Source organism: Acinonyx jubatus, chromosome B4 (assembly GCF_027475565.1).
Source record: "Acinonyx jubatus isolate Ajub_Pintada_27869175 chromosome B4, VMU_Ajub_asm_v1.0, whole genome shotgun sequence".
Classification (NCBI taxonomy): domain Eukaryota; kingdom Metazoa; phylum Chordata; class Mammalia; order Carnivora; family Felidae; genus Acinonyx; species Acinonyx jubatus.
In genome coordinates this window covers 86,709,990-86,732,656 of record NC_069387.1, presented here as the reverse complement: position 1 = coordinate 86,732,656, position 22,667 = coordinate 86,709,990, and the positions used below count along the sequence as shown (strand labels likewise).

Below are 22,667 nucleotides of genomic sequence, written 5' to 3'. Positions count from 1 at the left end.
GACTAAATCCATGGTAGATGAGCGACCATGAGGAACGCGTAGCTTTGGGGTAGGGAGAGGAAACAAAGATGCTGTGTACCAGCTGGGAAACTGAGGGAGGCAGGAAATAAGGAGATTTGAATTGGCTGCATCTTAGACTCCGTGTCTAAGGAAGAAAACATGTTCTAAAAATATAGGATGTAGACCAAAGAAGATGGGGCAAAATTATCTGAGAGTGAAAAGGCTCTAAAGGGGAAAAACGGGTCTACTTATTTCCCCTTGAAGAACCTGCAAAAAGAACTTCACTTTCTCCGGAGCCTCGAGGCCAAGGTTGCTCTGGGGTTGCGAAGAGAGGTGAGGCTTAGGGGTTAAAGCTGGACTCCTCAAGACTTCCCTCTTGGCGTGGAGTTCTCTCTCAAACCCCTGCGCATCAGATTAAAGTGGATCTTGCCCCAGAGTGGTAACTGAGCTTGCCTGGAAGCCCGGCCTCTACCCCAGGCCGAGAGGCAGGAACCCCTTCACCCCTTGGGCGGTGGGTAGCGGCAGTGACAAGTCCGGGACCACTTCCCTGAGTACCGTTGCCATGTTTCGACCCCCCACCGTCGGCCAACCCAAGACAGAGGACCGAGGTGACGCGCTGAGTGCCAGGCCTTGCCGCACCAGTGTGAGCCTGGGTTGGTGGCCACTGCCGTTCTCACTCCCTGTCGCCTCCCTCCCCCAGGAATCAGAGGGCGTTTCCTGTCACTACTGGTCGCTGTTTGACGGTCACGCGGGGTCTGGGGCTGCCGTGGTGGCCTCCCGCCTGCTGCAGCACCACGTCACGGAGCAGCTGCAGGACATCGTGGAGATCCTGAAGAACTCAGCCGTCCTGCCGCCCACCTGCCTGGGCGAGGAGCCCGAGAACACGCCCGCCAACAGCCGGACTCTGACCCGCGCAGCCTCGCTCCGCGGAGGCGTGGGGGCCCCGGGCTCCCCCAGCACCCCGCCCACGCGCTTCTTTACGGAGAAGAAGATTCCGCACGAGTGCCTGGTCATCGGGGCTCTTGAAAGTGCGTTCAAGGAAATGGTAGGTATCGCGGAGGGGCCCGGGGCGGCAGGGGGCGGGGGTGGAGGGAGAGAGAGAATCCCAAGCCTTCAACCAAAGCCTTGTTTCTTGGAAGCTTCCCTACGACGGGTCTCTGACCTGTCCTCTTGTTGTGGGACGCCGCTTGGGTCGTCTCCGTTCGATACTCCATTCCCATCAGAGGTTTGGCACAAGGACAGAGTTCCTCGCATTGAGTGCTGGCAAAAATGAGAACGATGGAAGGAGGGATAGCTACGAGCTAACAGGCTTTTTAAATGTACCTACGATTGCTTCTCTTTCTGCAGACTCCCTGATGCCAGCTGGTGGTACAATTCCACTTAACTGAAATGTGAGCCTGGTTGCTGTCTTATACATGTGTAGGAATCACAGGTGTTTGGGGAAACAGCTTTTAGTAAAGGGCTCCAAAGTACCTTTCTTGTACCAATCTGATCAGAGGACAGCTCTTTTACCATGATTGGCCATGTGGTTCTTAATGCTTTAAAAAAAAAAAAAAAAGGAACTGCTGGAGGGGAATCGGGGTCACTATATGAGAATTGCGTGTTTTACTGGGGAACATGGATTGTTTGTACATTTAAATTGGGACGTGTCTGATCAAAGAGTTCAGCCCCCTTCCCTCCCAGCCTCAGTCCTGGGAACACACAAAGGGAAAGCGCACAAAGGGAGAGTGCGCAGCTGCTCTCACAGTGTCCCCTGTTGTCCCTCCGCCTGGTGAGGGGCCACCCCTCGGTGCCACCCCCTTCCCTTTCTGAGCTCACTTTCTGCTGAGGCCGTTATTGTGGCTCCAGAGATTTTTCTTTCCTGAGCAACAGCCTGCGTGCAAGTAAAGAGCAAGGAATATTGAGAGATGTTCTAAAGACGGGAGTAGAGCGAGCGTGCCGTATTATCCTAAAACCCCAGAGAGTCAAGTGATGACCAGCTGTTCAGTGAAGCAGGAACAGGTTAGGAGCAGCTCCGCAGAACGGAGCATGTGACACAGCACAGTCCAGGATCAGTCTGTGTGCGAAGGAGGGGAGAAACGTAAATAATGTTGCACAGCACCACCCATCTGATTTGTTTTCAAGGCAAAATGCTTCCTGTCTTCGCACCTCTTGTTTGCACCCTGTCCTCACTTTAACCCGTCCCTTCTTTGGTCAGCGTGCATCTCTCCTTGTCGTGCAGATGTTTACCCTTTGATTAGCAGGTGGCTTAAAATGCATCTCTTTGTCAGGAGTGTATGGTAGCCTTCGATCCCAAGAAAATCACCGGGAAGCTGGAAAAGACTATTCAGGGAAAAAGGAATCAAGGTAGTAAAATTGACTCCTACGCGGCTCTGTATAAAATCTCCCTCACCAGCTGTCACAGAAGCTGTCTAGAGACCTCGATGTTCAGAACGCTAAATATTTAATTGAGGTAAAAAATGTGACAGTAGGTTACTCTCTTAATGGGAGGAAAAAAAATCCGCTTACGTGACAGAAGTGAAAAACAAAAAGACACGTGGGGTTCTTCATTTCCTTCTGTAATTGCTTATGCCATGGGGCATCTTTTACTTGCAACTGCTGTATTCCCACTTCTGTCCACTAGAGGCCAATGTCACTTTGAGGCAGGCCTCCCCACTGGTCTCCAGCTGCTTCTGCCCATTAATGCCTCAAGGGTGCTAGTAACCACTTTCCTGGAAATGAGAGGGTCATTCAGAAAAATACTTAGTCAAGGGCCTCATTCTTGTCTTTTATATTTTTTCTGCTTTTAACTAGCCAGTTAAATTGCCTGCAATTTTTACCCTGGAAGCTTCGTTGTAGGCAAAAGATCATTTCACTTTTCCATGTCATTCAGTCAATAAATGAGTGATCAGAACTAAGTCTATGCCAGGCCTAACTGGGAAAAGAGCACTGAACAAACTAGGCAAAGACAAATGTTAGATGAGCAAAATAGAAGTGGGAAGGGCCTTGAGTGGAGAAATGCAGGGTGAACTAGGGGCCCTATAAAGAGATGAAGTGAAGGGGTCCCTTGGGGCAGTAATGCTGGGGATGGGGGCGAGGAGGAGTAATGCAGACAGAACACAGGAGGCCGGTTCCAGGGAACCTACATCAGAGAACCCACATGGGCCTAAGGCAACGAGCTGATGTCAAGGGTAGGAATGATGGATGTAAGGTGAATTGGAGAGGTGGTCGGGAACCTACCTGTGGAGGCCCCGGTGCGCCACGTTATGAATTTTTGGCTTTAAGTCATATCTGTTTTTCGGTTCCTCCCAGCATGCAGCTTCCTCTTCACACTTCAGTTTTTGTCATATTGTCTCTCTAGTCGCCAGTATTGCCAGAGGCCTACCTGGACTTTGCCCCACCTGCTTCACCTATTAAATGAGAAGACTCATCGTTCCTTGGTTCGCAGGGTGCTTGGTAGGGTTGGCCCTACCTTCTGTTCAGCTAGGGGCTGAGCCAGTTAATGTCGGTTGGCCCAGAATAATTATTAATATACTGTCCCCTTTTAGTCTTAAAAGCGTCCCTGCTTGGATAATGTCTTATGTTTACCCTAATTACAGAGAGATGCTCTTGTTTTTTCTTTGCTTCATCAGGGACTTGAGGAAAAATGGACTCTAGTATCATAGAAACGTGCCTGACTTAAACATTAAGTTCCTTGTGGTGAGCTTCAGAACCCACAACACAGAAATTATACAGTGTACCTTCAATTTAATGGCCTGGAAGGCCATTGCCAACTCGTATAAAATGCTTGTTCCCTTGTCCCTTTTCAATATTACATTTTTAATGACTTATTATTTTGTTTGTTTATATTTAATTTTCGAGAGAGGGAGACAAAGAATCCCAGGCAGGCTCTGTGCTCTGAGTACAGAGCCCGACCCGGGACTCCATCTCATGCATGGTGAGATCATGACCTGAGCTGAAATCAAGAGTCAGATGTTTGACTGACTGAGCCACCAGGTACCCCTCAACAGGATATTTTTGAGAGTCCGTGTTTGAGGGCAAACTGGTTTTTTTGAAGTGCCCAGCGTGCAGCTGATTTCCTTATCTCGTTGGCCTGGCCTTGGTGGATTCTCCTCTGGCCTTGCAGAGTGGGGCATGCTGGGAATTTCCCGGCCATTCCTAAATTTTTCCCTCACGGTAGCCAGCTACTTTCTAGCTTTCCTAGTTCTCAGTATCCTTAAGGTATTTCAGGTTCTGTGCTGTTCTGATCCTCTGTAATAGAAAGAGTCGGTATTAAATAAGATTCAATTATTTCAGCTTTGTGGCTCTCTTACTTTCCCTCACACTTTTCATCCCTAAAAATTCCCCAGGCCCAGCATCTCAGCCTCACATTTGCCTTGCTGATGACACCTTTGCAGCTACCCTTCCTGAGATTCAGAAGTAACTTGCAATATCTTTACAGGCACAGCTTGCCTTTCACTTGGGGTTTTGCTTTATTTACAGCAGCTCAGCAACATAGAATCAAAGATCTTCGGTCTTTCTCTCTCTCTCTCTCTCTCTCTCTCTCTCTCTCTCTCTCTCTCTCTGCATTGTCCTTCTCAATTAGTAGTATTTATTGAGCTTCTATTTTATAGCTAGCATTCTTCTAGACACCATGGGAGTCTAGAAATAAAAGGTTAGACTATATGTCTGGGGGCATTTGTAGCCCCACATTATAGGCATATAGAGATATATAACATCTCATTTATTTTGATGCTCTAAGTAACATTAAGTGGGTTGGTGACATGTTGATACCGATCTGAAAGAGAGGGTCAGGTAAAAGATTTAGAAACCCCAAGCCAGAATAAATAGTACTTCTTTAGAGGAAAACGTAGGTCCTCGTTCCAAAATACAGACTACCAGAAGTGAAAGATACGTTCTGAACAAGCTATCGTCTCGATAACAGTTTCATCAAATACTGTAAACTTCTTTGAGGGCACTGCTTTTCCTTTCCTCTTTGATCCTCTGGTTGCCTGACGCAGCATGTGGCTTGTGGTGAAGGTGACCTCTGACCCCTGGCCTCTAATACTTACTGTGCTTGCCTGCTGAGGCACGTTTACCCTTTGGCCCCCTTATTGTATCTCATCTTGGATTTTTCTTCACACTGAGAAGGCTGTGTAGTCCATTCTTCCTGTGTCCACTATGGAAAAATGAACCATGGTTCGCTTCTAAAGGACCAGAATCTCAGGAACTTTCTGACCTACTTCAATTCTGCTTCCCCACAGTGCTTTGTAACGATGCCTCCTTGAACAGCTGAGATTTGCCACCGATTGTGTTTAGGCTGTTGCTGGGCCCAGGATGATGGATGAGGATAAGATAAGGTCTTTTAGATCCTGGGGTCAGTCTTCTTGCTTCCGCAGCCTCCCCAAACAGGACTGCATGGCCAGCCTTTCAGACTCATGAGGGGAATCACTTCCATTGTTGGTGGAGTTGTGGGAGACCACTGCTCTCCTAAGTCAGCAGAGATGAGCCTTTTAGCCTGCCAGCTATAGAATTTGAGCTCTGGACAAAGGCAAGAGGAATTTCAAAAATTCTGTCCTCTTTCCTTTTCATTGCCGGTATAGAAGTTTGGGTGTTAGGAAGGAAGAAAATGGCAATATGTTTGTTGTAGAACTACCATACATCCTCCTGTCACTGAGTTAATGATTGGAAATAGCACTCAGCTTGGATTTATTGGTAAAAACCTCATTTCACTATTGTGAAAAAGAGGATAAATGCAAAGCTTATTTATAGTTTATAAATCCTAGTGTTTTCAAATATTAGCATATTCATCGTAAGTTATGGACCTGCTTTCTTAAACACATGTCTTTCTGTGTTTGATAAGCTAGAGTTTTGTTTTGTCTTTGTTTTGGTAGAACAGGAAGTTCCTGCTAGAAGGATTGAGCATGTGATTCCACAAACAGCCAGCAGGTGGCAATATGAGGCAGTATTGGTTTTTTCCTTCCTCATTGCCTGGCTGACAGATTGGCTTGTTCCCAGAATAAATCAAAATCAGACCCAGATACTAAAACCATGCAGAATCTTATTATTTGTGACTGACACTATTAGCAATGTGCTCAGAGCCGTGTTTTAACCCATCTATGGGGAGCTGCCAAGTCCTGTTGAAACTACCCAACACTCGCTCCCTTCTGTTGTCTCATGTTGCTGTCCTTTTGCAACCTGAAATTGGTAGGAAACAAAGAATGATCCTGAAGCTGCATCATCCCTGGGACTTTCAAACCAAATTATAACCATCCCGAGCAATATATTTTCTTTCTTGCGGTTCTTTCCTGCTGAATTAGTCTCATTTCACACATCTCTGCTATTTCCCTTCATTGCCAGTATCCTTCCTTGAAACAAAAAGAAAATTAAATCCCAAGTCTTTAAAAATTGGATCCGTTCTTATGATTTAGAGATAAGTCTGGCTTAAACATAGTATTTAGACAGACACACAACACAGGATAAATCAGTCCTACTAAACAGAAGGGACTGTTTGAGCCATCTTGAGCAGTCTGCAGGACCCTTGACTGAGCAGGTAAAACAGTTATCTTGTTAATTGAATATTATGAGTGTGTAAATTGGTCTTTTAGATTACACTTGAAAAGGAATGATAGTATATGCATGTGTTTTGCTGGCAAGTTATTCTAGAGTTATGTCTTGGGTCTTGTTGACAGCTAAAATGGGGAAATACTCCAGACAGGTTCTTGTTTAGCACAAAGGAGTGGGCAGTAATTCCCAGGATTTCATTGATTTTTTTTTTTAAATACCCAAACATGAGGGTTTACAAAATAATAACTCTACATTTTTATGTATTTTTAATGTAGCGTGTGGGAAGCTTAAGCTAATTGGAAAAGTTGAAGGTTTGAAGGGTAGTTAATTCAGCAGTAAATATCCTTATTGACTTCATTTATCATGTTTGATCTGGTAGTAAAAGAACCATGCAGATGGTCCTTTAATGTTCCTTTCAGTACTAAGATTTTGTGAAACATCTTTTAAAGAGGAGTAGGTGGTGTAGGAAAAAAATAAATGTGCTATTTTGGCTTCTAGGGAGGGGAGGGGAAGCAATTATTTTTAGAATATGTTCTAGTTACACCCAGTTTTAGAAGAAATAGAAGAGTGTATTTTAATGTCAGCGAATCCTTCAGGGGGATGAAGTCTGTGGAAACACATCTTTCAAATCCTAATCACTGTGATCGCAGAGAGCACACACATAATTCACGTGTGTGTGTGCACGCAAGGGCATCTGCACGCACACACATGCACGTGTATATTATCACAGAAGCGGTGGGGGGTGATAGAAGGGTAAACCTATTAGAGTTTCCTGAACAAAACATGGCTAGACTTTAGTCCACTGTTTATGTGACAGTGTGGCCAAACTTAGCATTCCTTATGCTGGGGGAGCTACAGAGGGCACGTAGTTGAAATATAGGAAAAGATGAAAGAAAGGATGAAGTCAATTAGAACAAAATGCTGAATCGCACTATTAACGTAATAGCAAGGGATTAATTGCGCAAGCTAGCTGTAACATCTTCCTCCAGATGAAAGGCAAATAGGCATTCTGCTGTAGCAGAAAATCGTGGTGTCGTACGTACACTCGTCTTAATTTTTTTAAGAAATAATTTCCGGATCAGAGTTTCTGGCAATGTTAACTGTGATACAGAACACACCTGTGATGCAGGATGAACTTGTTGGAGTCCCAGTGGAAATTTTTGCCATGGATGCTGCTTTCACTTGGGCTCTGTGTATCATAGCATTTTCTTTTGGATTGCACGAGTGATTTAAGTCTTTCAAGCATTATTCACACCCCACTCCATGCATGCAAGCAGCTGGGTGCTCAAGGGATTTTCTTAAATAAAAATTGTCTTTCATTCAGACATTAGGTATTCAAACAAATGTTGATTCTGGATATGAAAACATACTTTCTGTTAGCCCCAGCAGTTCCTTCCAGTATATTAAAAACAGTAGCATAGTCGTATTGAGTGTGGACTTGACACACCAGTGTATATACGAATTTGGTGAAATATGTATCTATCATAACATCAGCTTTATTTTACTTATTTAAATGGGAGAGAAAGGGAATACATCCATCTGCAAACGGCTTTGTGAATAGGGTTGTTGGTTCTGTTTTTATGCATTGTTTGGAGGTTAAACAGACAAAACTTCTGACAGCTGGATGTTTTCTTTCCCTTTCACTTCCTTGTGACAGTCTCTTTGGCTGATCTTTGGCTGATACTCATGCTCCTTCTCCTCACCCTCAGGGCTCCTGCCATTCTTGTGTAGGTTCTGATAACCATTCATTCATTCTTGCCAATTGACTGCATCTGAACTGAAGCATGGGTTCCTGCTTAATTATCATCGTAGCATTTATTTCCATCCTAAGCTTTTCCTTTGTCAATTACAGGGAACACATTTTTCATGTCACGGAAGGGGTAAGGTGGTAAAGAGATAATTTGGACACCCAGGCATTTTTAAAGGTATTTCTTCATTTGCACACTCAACAGATATTTATTAAACTATCTTTTTACCTGGCCTGGCATAGGTGTTGAGGGTCTAGCAGTGAGCAAGAGAAGTGTCTGCTGCCGGTCATGGAGCTTCTGGGTCTGGGAAGGATCGAGATGGCCAGCTAAGCCCCTCACACATAGCATCTGATTTCATCCTCACAGTGCTCATTTAAGAAACTAATTTATACACAATTTGAGTAAATTTGTAAGATCCAGTCTTCGAAGGCGGTCCTCATGCTGGACTCTCTGCAGCTTTTCTTCTCTTCGAAACTACCACGTCCCCCCACCCCCCACACACACACATTCTTAACCCCCCCCCCGGTGGTTCTCCAGCCTTTCTTCTCCCTTCCCCCTTCCCCAGTTGATTCCCAAGTAAGTTAGTTTCTCCCAGATTCTGATTTTGTACTTTTTGTCTACTTCCTTTTTACCAGTATGCTGATCTTCATCTGTGTCCTTGGCTCAGGCTCTTGCCCTGTTTCCAGCTTTTCACTGGTGATATGTTTGAACTTGTGTTACCACCTCTGGCGCCGAGCGTTTGCTGATAAATGCCAGATTACTGAATTATCTCCCCTTTTCCAGGAGGAGGCTGGCTGAAGCAGCAGAGTTGTGACTCTGTGGGTTTCTAAGAACCAAAAAAGTGCCCCAGCCCCCGGTCTGCCAGGGGGACCCTCAGAATCGGCCCAGGCGCCATCTCCTCTCGTCCTCCTTCTCCCTCCCTCAGCTTCAACCATAGATTACCATGGAAGTGTTTGGCCTTATTTTAGCCAACATCCAGTTTATTTTCCTAACTCCACTCACATTTCTGGGGTTAGGGTTGCTGGGGTCACAGAACCCATGCTTCTGTCACTGACCCAGAATTTCACAAAGACCTGTGTCTTGGATGATGCCTATTTGTCAAGAGAAGTCTTGGTCTGTTGTTGATTTTCTGGGTGTGGGGGCCTCAGTAGGTGGCAGGTGATAATAGGCTTTGGATGAGGAGAATCCGATTGAAATCCAAACTCCAACCAGGTAAATGTAGGCAAGTTACCCCCCTTCCGCCCCCCCCCCCCCACATGAAGGTTAATAATACGGTTATGAGGATTAGCTGAGACTCTCTCTGTATGGTGCTTTGCCTGACCTGGAAGAGGTGCTCCTTGAGTATCAGCTGTGGCTGTGAATGTGTGTCACACACACATTTGTTGTGAATCCATGGCTGTCGGACAATGAAGTCAGATCAGAGTTTGTAAGCTTCTAGCTTTGATGAGTAAGACGGGGTTGGCTCCTGCCTGCTTTGAAGAGAGGACACAATTCTTCAAGTCACTTCTCTTATCTGGCTGCAAAAAGAAAGTATTTATTGGAGACTTTGGGGTTAAAAACATTGCTCAGGTCCAAGTAGTCGGCATTACCAGCCTATTTATTGTATTTCTCACATGGCAGGTCAGGCATTCCATACAAAGACTAAATTTTCCACAAGCTGGGGTATTTATTATTGAATGCAGTTGGTTTTCTTTTTCTCATTTTTGTTCTGATTAGATCCGTTTGCCATCCCTTGTTTCCTGTCTCTGGTCTGCAGATGGGCTAATAGACGACAGTTTTATGCCAGTGACCTCAGTGATTAAATGCTCTTCAGGTGGTAGGAAAGTATTAACGATTTTCTTGTCTCGTCTTTGAAGCACATCCTGACTCCGAGGGCTGTGTCAAGGGAATGAGGTTAAGAAAGCCTTTGATATGAGTTCCTGTACAATCCAGCGCTAACTTTGTTTTCTTCTCCAGGACCTACAAATCGAACGAGAGAGGAGTTCATATAATATATCTGGTGGCTGCACAGCCCTCATTGTGGTTTGCCTCTTGGGGAAGCTGTATGTGGCGAATGCTGGTGATAGCAGGTGAGCACATTGTCTGGTTCTTCCTGGTCTCTAATGCCTTCCATAATTTTTATCTGTTTTAAAATAGTGATAGGCAATAAAATAATGCTGCTTGAGATTAGATATTGAGAAAGATGATTCCTCTCCATGTAAATAAAATGCATCTAAGATGAATCATCTGGCTGGTATTAAGAGGTAAAGGCTGTCTCGTACCTGCCCAGAGTAGCAGGTCACGTATAGACCTGTGATTGATCTGTATACCTGGGATTAATACCTGTGGCTAATCTAAGCTGGTAGGATACAAATGTTTTTTGACTTCAGAACCTGATCTGCAGTAAAATCTTAGCAGAGGCATAAAACAGGAGAGGGGAAGGAGGAGAGGGCTTTAAATGAAGGAAGTGTTTGGAAGGAACTGGGGAGAACTCTGTAGCTGCTTCTACTTCTGCCCAGTGACATTGCTCCGTCCCCTTCCAGAATCCCATGAGTTTCTCCTTTTGTGCACAAGCCCTTAAAGGCTCTAGTCTCTTTTCTGGGCTCAGCTGACAGGAATTTTGGCCAAGAGATTTTGGTTAACCCCTAATCTATCCAGCATTATCAGGAATAAGATACATTTGGGTTTTATTTTAAATTACTAATGTGTCCTCACTTAACGCGCAGGGAATTTTAAACTTCTAGATTTTGTGAAAAGTGTTCTAATACGTATTACATACGTGTCTGTCCCCTTTGGTAACAACATAGGTTGGCTTTCTGCTAAAGACTGACTCTTTGTTTTGAAAGCAAAGTACTAGACTCTGTGCAACACGTCCTTAGAGGATGGGTGGTTTCCCTATGCAGCCTACAGTCTTAGGAGGCCCTCGTCCCTCAGTCCCCTGTCTCTGGGTCACGTGCCTCTTTGAGCATCCCTGCTTGCCCTTGGCCCTGCTCCAGGTCTGTCCCCACTGCCTCCCCTTCCCTGCAAACCTCAGGTCATGGCCGAGGACTGACTCCTGGCCGAAGACCAACTCCAGTAGGCAGCAGGGGAGAAATTTAGCTTTGACTTCCATTTGCAAAGCAGGACAGCCTGAGGGAGTCTTCATTCCCTAGAGGGAATCATCCTTTGCTGGTCTTCCCACTGAAGATTCCAGAGAGTAAGGAGAGTGAACTGCCAAGGCAGCAGTATTTGGAGTTTGACAATTGATGGCTTTTGAAGGTCTGTTTTATTTTAATGTGTATGTGGATTTCCATTAAACTCTATAAGCTATCACCATTTCAGCATGATGTTTTGCTGGGTAAATGGAAGTGTCTGTAAGATACCATGTTTATCCCGTGGCTTCTATTCCTCAATGTCTTGTCAGAGTCCCAGCAGGAGACAGACACCTACTCAGGTGGGTCAACTGAATGAAGCAGTAAAAGGAACCCCGCACAGGGGTTGGGCTGGGGGTGGGGCACTGGGGCTCAGAAAGACTTTTACACCTGAGGCCTGCAAGACCCAGAGAGGACTTGCTCCAGCAGAGCCCAGGAGAGTGGGGTCACGTGTGAGGGCCCCTGGGCAGGAGCTACAGGAGAAAAGGGAAGAAATACTTTGACTTCTTTCTCTTCCATCCCCCACCTCCACCCTCGCCTCTTGCCAGGGCTGCCCCGTGGATGATCCCAGGTGGGAGCCAGGTGGCAGGGAGCCCACGGAGTACTGGTCACGGAGGTCAGCCAGCTAGGGCATGCACACAGACCAGGGCGGCATCTCTGGGTGGGGGTGGGGGGGGGGGGCAGCTGCAAGCAGCACCCCTGCTGTCTCCCCTTCCCTTCTCCCTGCCAGGGTTTGAGCTTCTTGCACATAGGAATCTTCCATCTGCAGGGGCCTTTTAAGACTCACACTGAGGAGCCGGCCTTTGGGCCTGTTTTTCTGTTCCGGATCTTGCATTAGTTTGGAGACAGATGAGCAGGTAAGGAGGTGATGCCCTTCTCTTCTGAGTGAGACTGAATCAGCAATTCAGCTGTTGCACTCATATCCACCCTTGGCTTTATGTCTAGTTCCATGCCCTTTGCAATGAGTTTGCTTTTCTAGCCCTTCCATGACTAAGGAGGTGACAGAGTGTCTTTCTCCCTGGGAACAGGCCCGCTCCTCATCTCAGGAAGCACCTCTCACCAGATGATCCCCAGACTGAGAAGAGAACCCAAACTTCTGGGCCTGGAGTATCTTCATGTTGGATTATCCTCTTCATAGATACAGCTGCTCCCTGGGGCCTTCTCATTTTTGAATCTAGTTTTCTTCAAAGCTCCTAGCTCTTTAACAGAGCTACTTACCCAGCCAGGCCTTCTGTCCTCCTTCCCGGAAGCTCCAGTGCCCTGTCCAGGATCTGCCAGTCTCCAGGACTCATCTTCTGGACTCTTGTCCCCACCCTTCCCCCACCCCACCCCTTGTGTTTAAAATGCCAATTTCTAGATCAGATCTTGAACTCCACATCTGTAAAAACAGTGGTGGTGGACTAAATAATCCCTAAAGTTTCTGGCATTCCATGTATATTACCCCATGAGGAATGACACTTTTGGAAGATAAAGTGATGCCATACTTGTTGATTTTCAGTAATTTTTATTCTTCTTAGAGTCAGTTTTTGAAATCTCAGTATAACACAGGTTCCCATGTTTCTAAATGTTTATAAAAGTATATTTTACAGGTTCCCAATAGTTTGAAAAGCCTGATAGTTACTTTTATCCTCATTAAAGCTATAAAGCATGCGTGCGTGCATACACACACACACACACACACACACACACAAATTATCCTATGATAAAATAGCATCTTTAGAAACCTAATAAGCTAAATTACATGTGCAGTGCTCAGGCTCCAGTATCTAGGTATGAATTTGGGGTTTTATGGCTGATCGGTTGGATTTGCTGTTCATGTATGGGTCATATGTCATAGAAATCTAAGAGCTGTATGAATTGTTATTTGTGTTCACCATCTGGAGGATAACCTATAGGACATATATTCATTAGGGTGCTATTTTTAGCTCTTGTATGAACAACAGATATTCACTATCTTCTTCTGTAAGATCATTGCCTAGTTTATGTGCCAATAATATAGGTATTTGAATTTACAAAAATAGTCAGTTATTCCCCAGAATCAACAACTGAGTGAACTTTGATCAGATTTACATAAATGTGGGTCCATCATTACTTCTGAGCAAGTAGTCATGAATCCAAGGGCTGAATTTAAACAGATGATTAGAGTTGACAGAGGTCTGTAGCAGTAGGGCCCTGGTTAATTGCTATTTTTTCTTCTTTATTGCCAGACATTGGCTGTTGTATATTTACTTTAAATCTTGACAGGTTTTTTTTGTTTTTTTTTTTAATGTTTTATTTATTTTTGAGACAGAGAGAGACAGAGCATGAACGGGGGAGGGTCAGAGAGAGAGGGAGACACAGAATCCAAAGCAGGCTCCAGGCTCTGAGCTGTCAGCACAGAGCCTGACGCAGGGCTCGAACTCACAGACCGTGAGATCATGACCTGAGCCGAAGCTGGACGCTTAACCGACTGAGCCACCCAGGCGCCCCAAACTTGACAGTTTTGAGAGTGAAAACAAATCTTTGTCATAGGTTCACTACCCCATTGTTATTCACACTCAGGGAAGGAGAAGCATTGCACTGGTTTGATTCGGAAGCTACTGGTGGTCAGGAACTATTTTCTGAGCCACTTAGCAACCTGAACCATTTGATTCCCCATCAGGCACATGTATGTTGGCAGTTTTTTTCAGGAGGGGCTGCCTCCTGTTGTTGGTGGCTTAGTGGTTTTTGAGTCACTGACTCCCCTCGGTGTAGTATGATGCACCTCGGTCTACAGTGATGCCAGGTGACTAGTGCAGAGTTTGGGACAGACTTGCCTTTCTTTCCTCAGCGACTGGTGCACAGCCTGGAACAGATCTGCCCTTCTCTCCTCAGTCGAGGTAACTAGCTGTAGAGGAACACACAAGAACTACTTGATGCGTGACAGTTGCTTTATTTTTCCTGGGCAAAGGCAGCCGACTAAACACCTAGGGGATCATAAGGGACTAGGAAAGAAGCAGATGGTGGGCGGGCTTCTTCTTCTAGCAGAAAAGAACTGGTCTCGTGCAAATGTCATGCAAAGCAATATGCAAGCTATCACCCATTGTGTTTGAGTCATTGGCTCCTTAGGGCTCGGAGGGATTCTTCAGTTTGAGAAGATGCTCTGACTTCATTTTAGAAGATGATTTCATTTTATTTCTATGGAGCTAAGGCACTAAGGAGGCAAAGCCGGTGCCACTTATTTGAAACAACATCTGAAGGTTTGGCAGTCTCAGTGGCAACTGAGAGTAGGTGAACTCATTCAGATGAAAGAACATCGTTGAAGACTTGTTAACTTGATGATTCCACTCTTGCCAAATTTATAGTAATAGGACAAGAAGACATAAGTGCTAGGCACATGTTAAATACCGTAACATAATAAAGAATTATATCCAATTCTCTCAGTAATTTAGTGACAAGCAGGCATTGTTAATGTCAGATAGGTATACTGAGGCACAGCAAAGTGATTTCCCCCACCTGCTAAGAAGCAGGGCTGCTCTCAAGCTCAAGGCTGGAAGTCAGAGTGCGACATATATATGTGTGTGCCATATCTATCTATCTATCTGTCTGTCTGTCTGTCTATCTATCTATCTATCTATCTATCTTAAGTAGGCCCCACACCCAGCATGGAGCCCAGTGTGGGGCTTGAACTCATGACCCTGAGATCAAGGGTTGGACATTTAACTGACTGAGCCATCCAGGCGCCCCCAGTGTCATGTGCTTACTGCCTGTATCTTGGGATTTCCCATCCGTGCTAAGACTTACAGGGTTTTTTTGTTTGTTTGTTTTTAGAGACATTTTCACGTCTCTAAAATCAAGAGTTTCTAATTAACTTTTTTTTCTTTCCTACTTGTATGTAAAATGATGGCATACATTATAATCAGTGGCATCTTTGATTTCACCTGAAATGGTTTATGGAGTGTAAACCTTTGAGGGGATGGCTGCACTTAAAATCTATTTTAAATACATTGCAGTAGTGAAGCAGATAAGCTTTGAGTGGTCCAGTTCATTCATTCATGATACAAGGAATGCTATTTTCTCAAAATGAGGGCTGCCACCCACTTTTAAAGGTCTCAGAGTTCTGTGATAGCATTGTAAATTCTGTGTTTTTATTTTGATGATTATCTATTGAAAATAACAAGCATTTTCTGGATGGCCTGGCTGACTATGTTGTAAATAATAACTGCCCTGAATTCAGATCCCCATTTTGTCATGTTCAAGGTCCTCCTAAGGAAAGATCAGGAAGGTCAAATGTGTTCATGATGCAGCTCTATCTATAGGAGTGAAGAAGCATTCCACTAATTGTCCTTAAAATGAAGCCAGGAAGTCCAGCCGGGGTGGCTTTCTTTGATATCTCTTTCCCTCATTTTTAATTGTCCAGAATTATCCTCCATCTAACTTACAGTTTTCCATACTCATTCAGAATATGGAAAGGTGAATTCCTCTGGTAAGTCTGAATTTTCTTGAGGATAGGAGTTAGGTTTTAAACAAGACTGCAACATTTCTCAGTTCAAAACCAGTTATATTTCTGTGGTGTTTTGTCTCTCAGCCTTCTCCCCTTTGCTAGTGGTAAGACAGTGAAACATGATGTAACTTCCTCCAACCCAAGAGAATGTAAAGAACTATTCCCTCCTGTTGATGTTCATGGACATAAATGCCCGGTACACAACCTTCCTGAAACTGCTTACTCATAAGTGGCTCGTCTATCCATACCTGCCAGTGAGCTGCTTCTTTGATAATGGCCTTCCTTTGAGTCCAGAAGTATATTTGATCTTCTTCCATTGACTATATTAAGTTCACCACATCTCTCAGTGTGTTTCACAGGTATCTGAAAAATAGTATGGAGAAAAGTGAAAATTAACTTCCATTCTCTACTGTGAAAGTTAAATTGCTATTTCTACCTTTTTATGCATGGCTCCCTCTCTTTTCTGTATATATTTGCATAATCCCTTAGCTATACCCATAACCTGTAGAAGGGAATAGCAGAAAGAAAATATTACTATCAAATACTCACGAATACATGCAAAGACATAGAGACTGTGATGGCTCATAACAGTCTCTACTTTTCCTATCAAGCCACTCACTGTCTACACAGAGGGCATGTAAGAGACCCTTCTCTCTCTGGACTTCCTCCCTATCTCTTCCCCTTGGATTTTTTTGAACCTGACCCTGACACCCCTTGCCCTGAATCAGTGGTTCTCAAAATGTGGTGCTCAAACCAGCAGTAGTATCTGGGACCTTGTCAGAAAAGTACATTCTGGAGTTCTACCCCAGACCAACTAAATCAGAGACCCAGGGTATAGGGCTAGAAGAACCCCTGCTCTGAAGTCTACCCCTGGCATCTAAGAGAGCCAGGAAGGAGCCACTGTGTCCTTAGGGTTTAAAAACTACAGCTCTCCCTGGCCTGAGGCCAAAGTGCCCAACTCTGAAGGCTATCCAAGCATCCGGCCCTCCTGGCTGCATCCAGACACCACATGCTGGAGGGCTTCTGTGGTGATGTTCCCCCTTAGGCTCTCCAATGCTGCTGCCTGAGGTGGAGGGGCCCTGCCTGCACCTGTCATCTGGCTGCAAATTCCTTTTTTCCAGTCTCCTACTCTGGAGCATAGGTCCTTCTCCTTGAAAAGTGTGAGTTAGAGTAAAGATTTCTCCTATGGTTTAGCTCCTTATCTCAGATTCCCACTGACTGCTGGATAGTTCTGAAGCCCGCCCCCCCGCCCCCCGACAGAAGCCCCTATTTGTCTCTGAAATGGGTCAAGCATGCCCCTGTGTGGACTTCTGGTCTCTTATGGTTGGGCCCCTGGCAGAATGCACTTGTGGCTGTGGTTCCCCCATCCCACCCAAATCATGCTTTGAACAACTTTACTCCCATGGAAGGGCTGGGCCGGGAAGTCTCTTGGCATTTGTAGGAATGGAATATTTGCACATACAAATACTGGCTTAAAATGGTTCATGATGGTAACTTTTATCTATCCCTAGCTGCTGAGATAGGATGAAACAGTGCATCAGTGTCACAAGGGAATTTTCCAATGTAGAATCCTAAAGTTTTATCTTTGGGCCACAGTGGCCGTCACCACGATTTTTAGGGTTTAGTCATCTAATTTGTTGATCGTGTGAAGTCAGGTAAGATGAGCTGGCAAGATACAGAAAGACCTTTAGTACCTGGCAAAGTGGGCTACAACTCACCAGGTGAAGTTTAACAACAGTGAAGGTAAAGTGTATTACCTGTTGAAAGGGGGGAAAAAGCTAGCAGGATATACGAGATGAAGCTTATCAGTGGCTCACATTTTTTAAAAATGTATTTAAGTGGACAGTAAATTCAATCTGGTCAGTGTGGTGTAGACACCAGAACTTAATGTAATCCCAGACTGAAGCATTTGAAGTATGAGGCAAATAATACATAATGTTTTTTTGTTGGCTTATTTTGTCTCAGGCATTCTTTCTAGTTTCTAGGGCTTTACATGAGTAACCTGATTAATTCTCACACCAGCCCTTTTGGGGAAGAACTATTATTAATCTTGTTTTACATGTGAAGTCTCTCTCTAGGTAACACAATTCAACATGTGCATGAATGAACAGGAATATTCCAGAGGCCAGAGTGGTGAAGAGGTTTAGAACCATGTTTGAAGGGATAGAAAAAAATGCAGACTAAGTAGAGTTTGTTAGTCACATGGAAAGATAATTTGTATTGATGTAAGAGATCTTTGGATATTCGTCAGATACGAGGGAGCATGGAAAGGGTTGTTCTCCATGAGTCGGGGACAGAGGTGATAGCCACAGGAGGAAAGGGCAATGGTTAGGAACATGGGCTCAAACTGCCCGAGTTGAATCCTGGCTCGACCACTTGTAGTTGTATGCAAACTTGGGCCAATCTCACGTGTCCAGTGGCTCAGTTTTGCTACCTGTAAAGGAGATGATGGCAGCACCACTTTCCAGGGAGGACTAGATGAGCAGACGTGAAGAAAGCATTCAGCACGGGGCCAGGTCCGCAGTAACTGCTCAGTAATGGTTAATTGCTTTATTGTCATTGTACTCGGTACAAACTCAGAGCTGAACACACATGCAGGGAGCTGCTGTGGAAAATGCTGAGTTCTCTCCTAAGGAAAATATTTGTGCATCAGCTCTATGACCACCTAGCAAGAGTGTTGCACTAAGTAATTTGATTTCTCAGGGTCCCCATTAAGTGCTATGTTTCAATGACTTTAGGGGAATCTTTGAAACATTGTGATGTTTCATTTTTCCTTCTTATAAGAAATTAATGATCTCATGATTTGTATTAGGACAGGTACAAAGGTTTCCTGCTGTGCAATGATACGTTAGGTAGGCTAAGTGTGGAAACAATAGACGCTCAAATTCACTAGTCTGGAGAAGCAGTGGCTTTGTGTCTTGCAGACATCTGAGGACCTGGCATGAAGGAGGCTCTGTCGTCTTTAGCACTTGGCTTCCATGGTCTCTGGAGGTATGCCTCCATCTAGTCAGCTAGAAAGGGACAGGAGCCTGGATGGGGGTGGGGAGCAGTCAAGGGAGGTGTTTATGGCCCTGGCTCAGAAGCAGCACCTATCGTGTCTGCATGCTTTCCACTGGCTAGAATTCAGGCGAATACCCATCCCGAGAAAACAAGGCTTCTGGGAAATGTATTTATTCTAAGTTGTTTTCCCCGGACCAAGGGAATTTAATATGATAAACATTTGGCAGTTTCAGCCACCCCTGGACATTGAGAAGGGAATTCATGGTAGGTTCAATTAGTGATCGTGTCTTTGTTCGTTTCTGGTACATTTTTCCCCATTGAGCTGATGAAGCTATAACTTGGATATCATTGTTTTTTAAGCCCAAACAGTGGTGATCTCTTTTGTTGCTTTAATTTTTCACTGTTAGTTTTAGAAGAGGTGCCGTAAGTTCAGCTTAAATTGTCAGATAGCAGAGAACTAGCTGTTTCACCATGATCCACTTTGATCTTGGAAGCATATTTGAATAATGAAAAAGCCTGCAAGTAAACATCAGACTGAATATATTTGTCTTTAGAAAGTTCATCACAGAAAGCAATACTTATTTCATGCTAAGGAAGAAAGATGGCATTAATCAGGTGTAGGGTATGACTATACTGATGTTTTAGAAATTTCTGTTCTTTTGAGGTTATTTTAAAATTCTTATCATTATGTTGTAGAGATTTTTTTTTAATTTTTTAAAAAAGTTTATTTATTTTCAGAGAGAGAGAGAGAGGAAGCAGGGAAGGGGCAGAGAAAGAGGGAGAGCGAGAATCCCAAGCAGGCTCCACACTGTCAGTGCAGAACCTGATGCAGGGCTTGAACTCCCAAACCATGAGATCATGACCTGAGCTGAAGTTGGAAGCTTAACCAACTGAGCCACCCAGGAGCCCAGGTTGTAGAGATTTTTAAATGGCATACCGGTTCAGGTCAATAGTTCCACGAAAGAGGCCATTGTTATTTTAATATCACATAGATGAGCAAACCCCATCACAGAGCCTGTACCTTGCCCGACATCATACTGTGCACTGTGCAGCTAGAATTCAAACTGAGGCCCGTGAGTCCCAAGTGCATGTACTTAACCACTACCCAATTCTATGTCCTGACTAATCCTCCCCCACTGTGTAGCTACACATACACTTTAGCTGTGGGTGGGTCTCCCTTGGCCACTCTCTGAAAACCTTATTTTAGGTTTATATCTTATTTTTTTATTTCACGTTATCTTTGTTTGTTTGTTTGTTTGTTTGTTTTTAAATAATCCACATACGTCTTGGGTTGTTAAGACAAACGAATACTGAGTCAGACATCAGGGCCACCAGTCTGAGGTATGAAGCTGACTTGCATCAAAACCATGCCCGGTAATGACCTGAGAACAAACCATCCTCCTCCCTCAGGAGGAAGTGGGGCCAGCTGCTACTTTATACCTGTGATGCTCTGAAACCCTTTATGAGGTGTTCTGGAAAACCACTTCCCTTTGGGAAGGTGCCAGAAGGATGAGTCAAAGGTACCGTGGAGAGGTGGAGAGGGGAGAGACACAAAACTGATCCCGGATGGTTTTATTGGCTCCACCAGCCGAGGGGCAGGCTGCAGCAGGAGCGGTGGTGTGGTGCTTGTGGTGGTAGCAGCAACGGTAGTGGTCATAGTAGCATTAGTGGGCACTGCGGTGGGGGCCAGTATTTGAAACAAACATAAAGGAGAGTCTGCTCCTGGGGCACGGGCGGCTCGGTTAAGCGTCCACCTCTTGCTTTTGGCTCAGGTCCTGATCTCACAGTCATGAGATCCGGCCCCACCTGGGGCTCTGCGTTGAATGTGAAGCCTGCTTGGGATTCTTTCTCTCCCTCTCCCTGCTCCTCCCCTGCTCTTTGTCTGTCTCTGTCTGTCCCTCTCTCTCTCAAAACAAATAAACATTTTTAAAACATGTTTTTTTTTTATTTAAAAAAAATTTTTTTTAATGTTTATATATTTTTGAGACAGAGAGAGACAGAGCATGAACGGGGGAGGGGCAGAGAGAGGGAGACACAGAATCTGAAACAGGCTCCAGGCTCTGAGCAATCAGCACAGAACCTGACGCGGGGCTCGAACTCACGGACCGCGAGATCATGACCTGAGCCGAAGTCGGACGCTTAACCGACTGAGCCACCCAGGTGCCCCAAAACGTTTTTTTTTTTTAAAAGGGTTCACTGTTCACATAGAGGGCAGGATGTAATTCTAAGGGAAAGGTGGCACCTACCTCCCAGGCCCATAGGCAGCCACTGACCTGTGAGTTGCTAGTTCAGAATGAGAAAGGAGGTAAGCTTTGAAAAATGCTCAGCCTTAATATTCAGTGGTAGACAAAGTGCTAGGGTCAGTAATTCAGGGCCTCTGAGGGCCTGGAGGTCAGCACTGGACAGTGGGGAAACTACCAGGAGCCCAGGTCATGGCTTCCTGCAAGGCTCAAATCTGGGGAGATCCTGTGGTACAGGTCCCCAGGGGATTGAGCCCCATCAGAACTGGTACAAGTGGCATCTGAAAAGTTTCTCTGGGCTTGAGGCTTGAGGCATCTTATCTGTCTATTGGCATCTGAGCCGAGAAGACAGCGGAGGAAAATGGATCAGGGCCTCAGGAGTGCAGGGAGCTGAGCCGGCCAGCTCGGTTTCTGGCTGGATATTACTTAGTGGTCACCAAGTTTCAGAGCTGTGGAAGACATCTCTGAGATCCATTAACAGGATCTTTTTAACTCCACTTGTTTCCAAAGCAGGGAACGGAGGCTCAGAGAGTGGTGTGAATTTTGGACCATCTCACAGCTGGCGTCAAGTTTGGAGTTTACCTCCTGGTCTCTGGGCTCCCAGCCCCGTGCTCTTTCTGCTACCGTCTCATTGAGGCAACCAAGGGCAGCATCACGCATCTGTGCTCCGGAAACCTTCCTATTTTTTTTTTGTTGCTTCAGGGTTCTGTATTTACGCTCTTTTGTCTCAGGAATGTTAATGTTATCAGCCAAGGAGAAAATGAAATATTCTTCATAATGCCCTAAGGCGGGTGGTGGCTCAGCAAAGGGTTAGTGGACAGGAATAGTAGGGCAGAAAGAGTATTGGATGCGAGAAACAGCCGATCCTACTGAGTGCACACGAGGCAAAATCTTGCCAAGGGAAGAAAAGGAAGGGAACGTGGGTTCTAGTTTCAGCTCTGCTACTGGCTATCAGTGGGAATTCTAGAAAGGCAATTTCTCTGGGCTTCAATTTCCTTATGGGTAAAAGAAAAAAAAAGTGGGGGGCAGGGGATTTGGGTTAGACCAATGGTTCCTGGAGTGGTTACATAAGAATCAGCTGAAGTGCTTCCAAAAATAAATAAAGAAAGAAAGAAAAGAAAAAACCTCCAGCCCCACCTTACTGATTCTGATTCAGTAAGCCTAAGAGAAGCCTAACAATTTTTTTTTAACCCCCTGAGAGAGTGCACATTGGGCATTTATCTCATGTGGCTGGTACATAGTAGGCACTCAGTATATGTTAGCTATTGTGTGTATTAAAATAGAGAGTCAGAGACGCTAAGTGTTGGTTAGAAGTGCAAGCTTGCAAGCCAGGAGGCCTGGGTTTGAATTCCAGCTCCATCATTTACCGTGTGACCTTGAACAAGCAATGGAACCATTCTGTATGCCAGTTCCCTCCTCTGTAACATCAGAATTTTAACAGTCCCTGTATCACAGAGGCATTGCGAAGATTCAGTGAGTCAATTTGATTCAAAAAATAATTGAATGTCCCCCGTGTGCCAGGCAGTACTCTGGGAACTTGACACTTAGTTAAAATGGAGACAACCCCCCCCCCCCCCCCGTC

The 22,667-nt window shown here is 45.0% G+C and overlaps 1 protein-coding gene and 1 long non-coding RNA gene across 4 annotated transcripts in view; both read left to right on the top strand.

Annotated features, from left to right (window-relative positions):
* Window positions 1-22,667, top strand: part of PPM1H (protein phosphatase, Mg2+/Mn2+ dependent 1H) — a 259,467-nt gene that overhangs the window by 125,470 nt on the left and 111,330 nt on the right. For all 3 annotated transcript variants that reach the window (XM_027071352.2, XM_027071351.2, XM_027071354.2), the window contains exons 3-4: window positions 701-1,045; window positions 10,230-10,342. In XM_027071352.2, the coding sequence (XP_026927153.1) occupies window positions 701-1,045; window positions 10,230-10,342 (458 nt within the window). The remainder of the gene's footprint in view (window positions 1-700; window positions 1,046-10,229; window positions 10,343-22,667) is intronic.
* LOC128316419 (uncharacterized) lies at window positions 10,359-12,753 on the top strand. The gene is made up of 2 exons (XR_008300301.1): window positions 10,359-12,240; window positions 12,412-12,753. It is a non-coding gene; the product is annotated as an uncharacterized LOC128316419 (long non-coding RNA).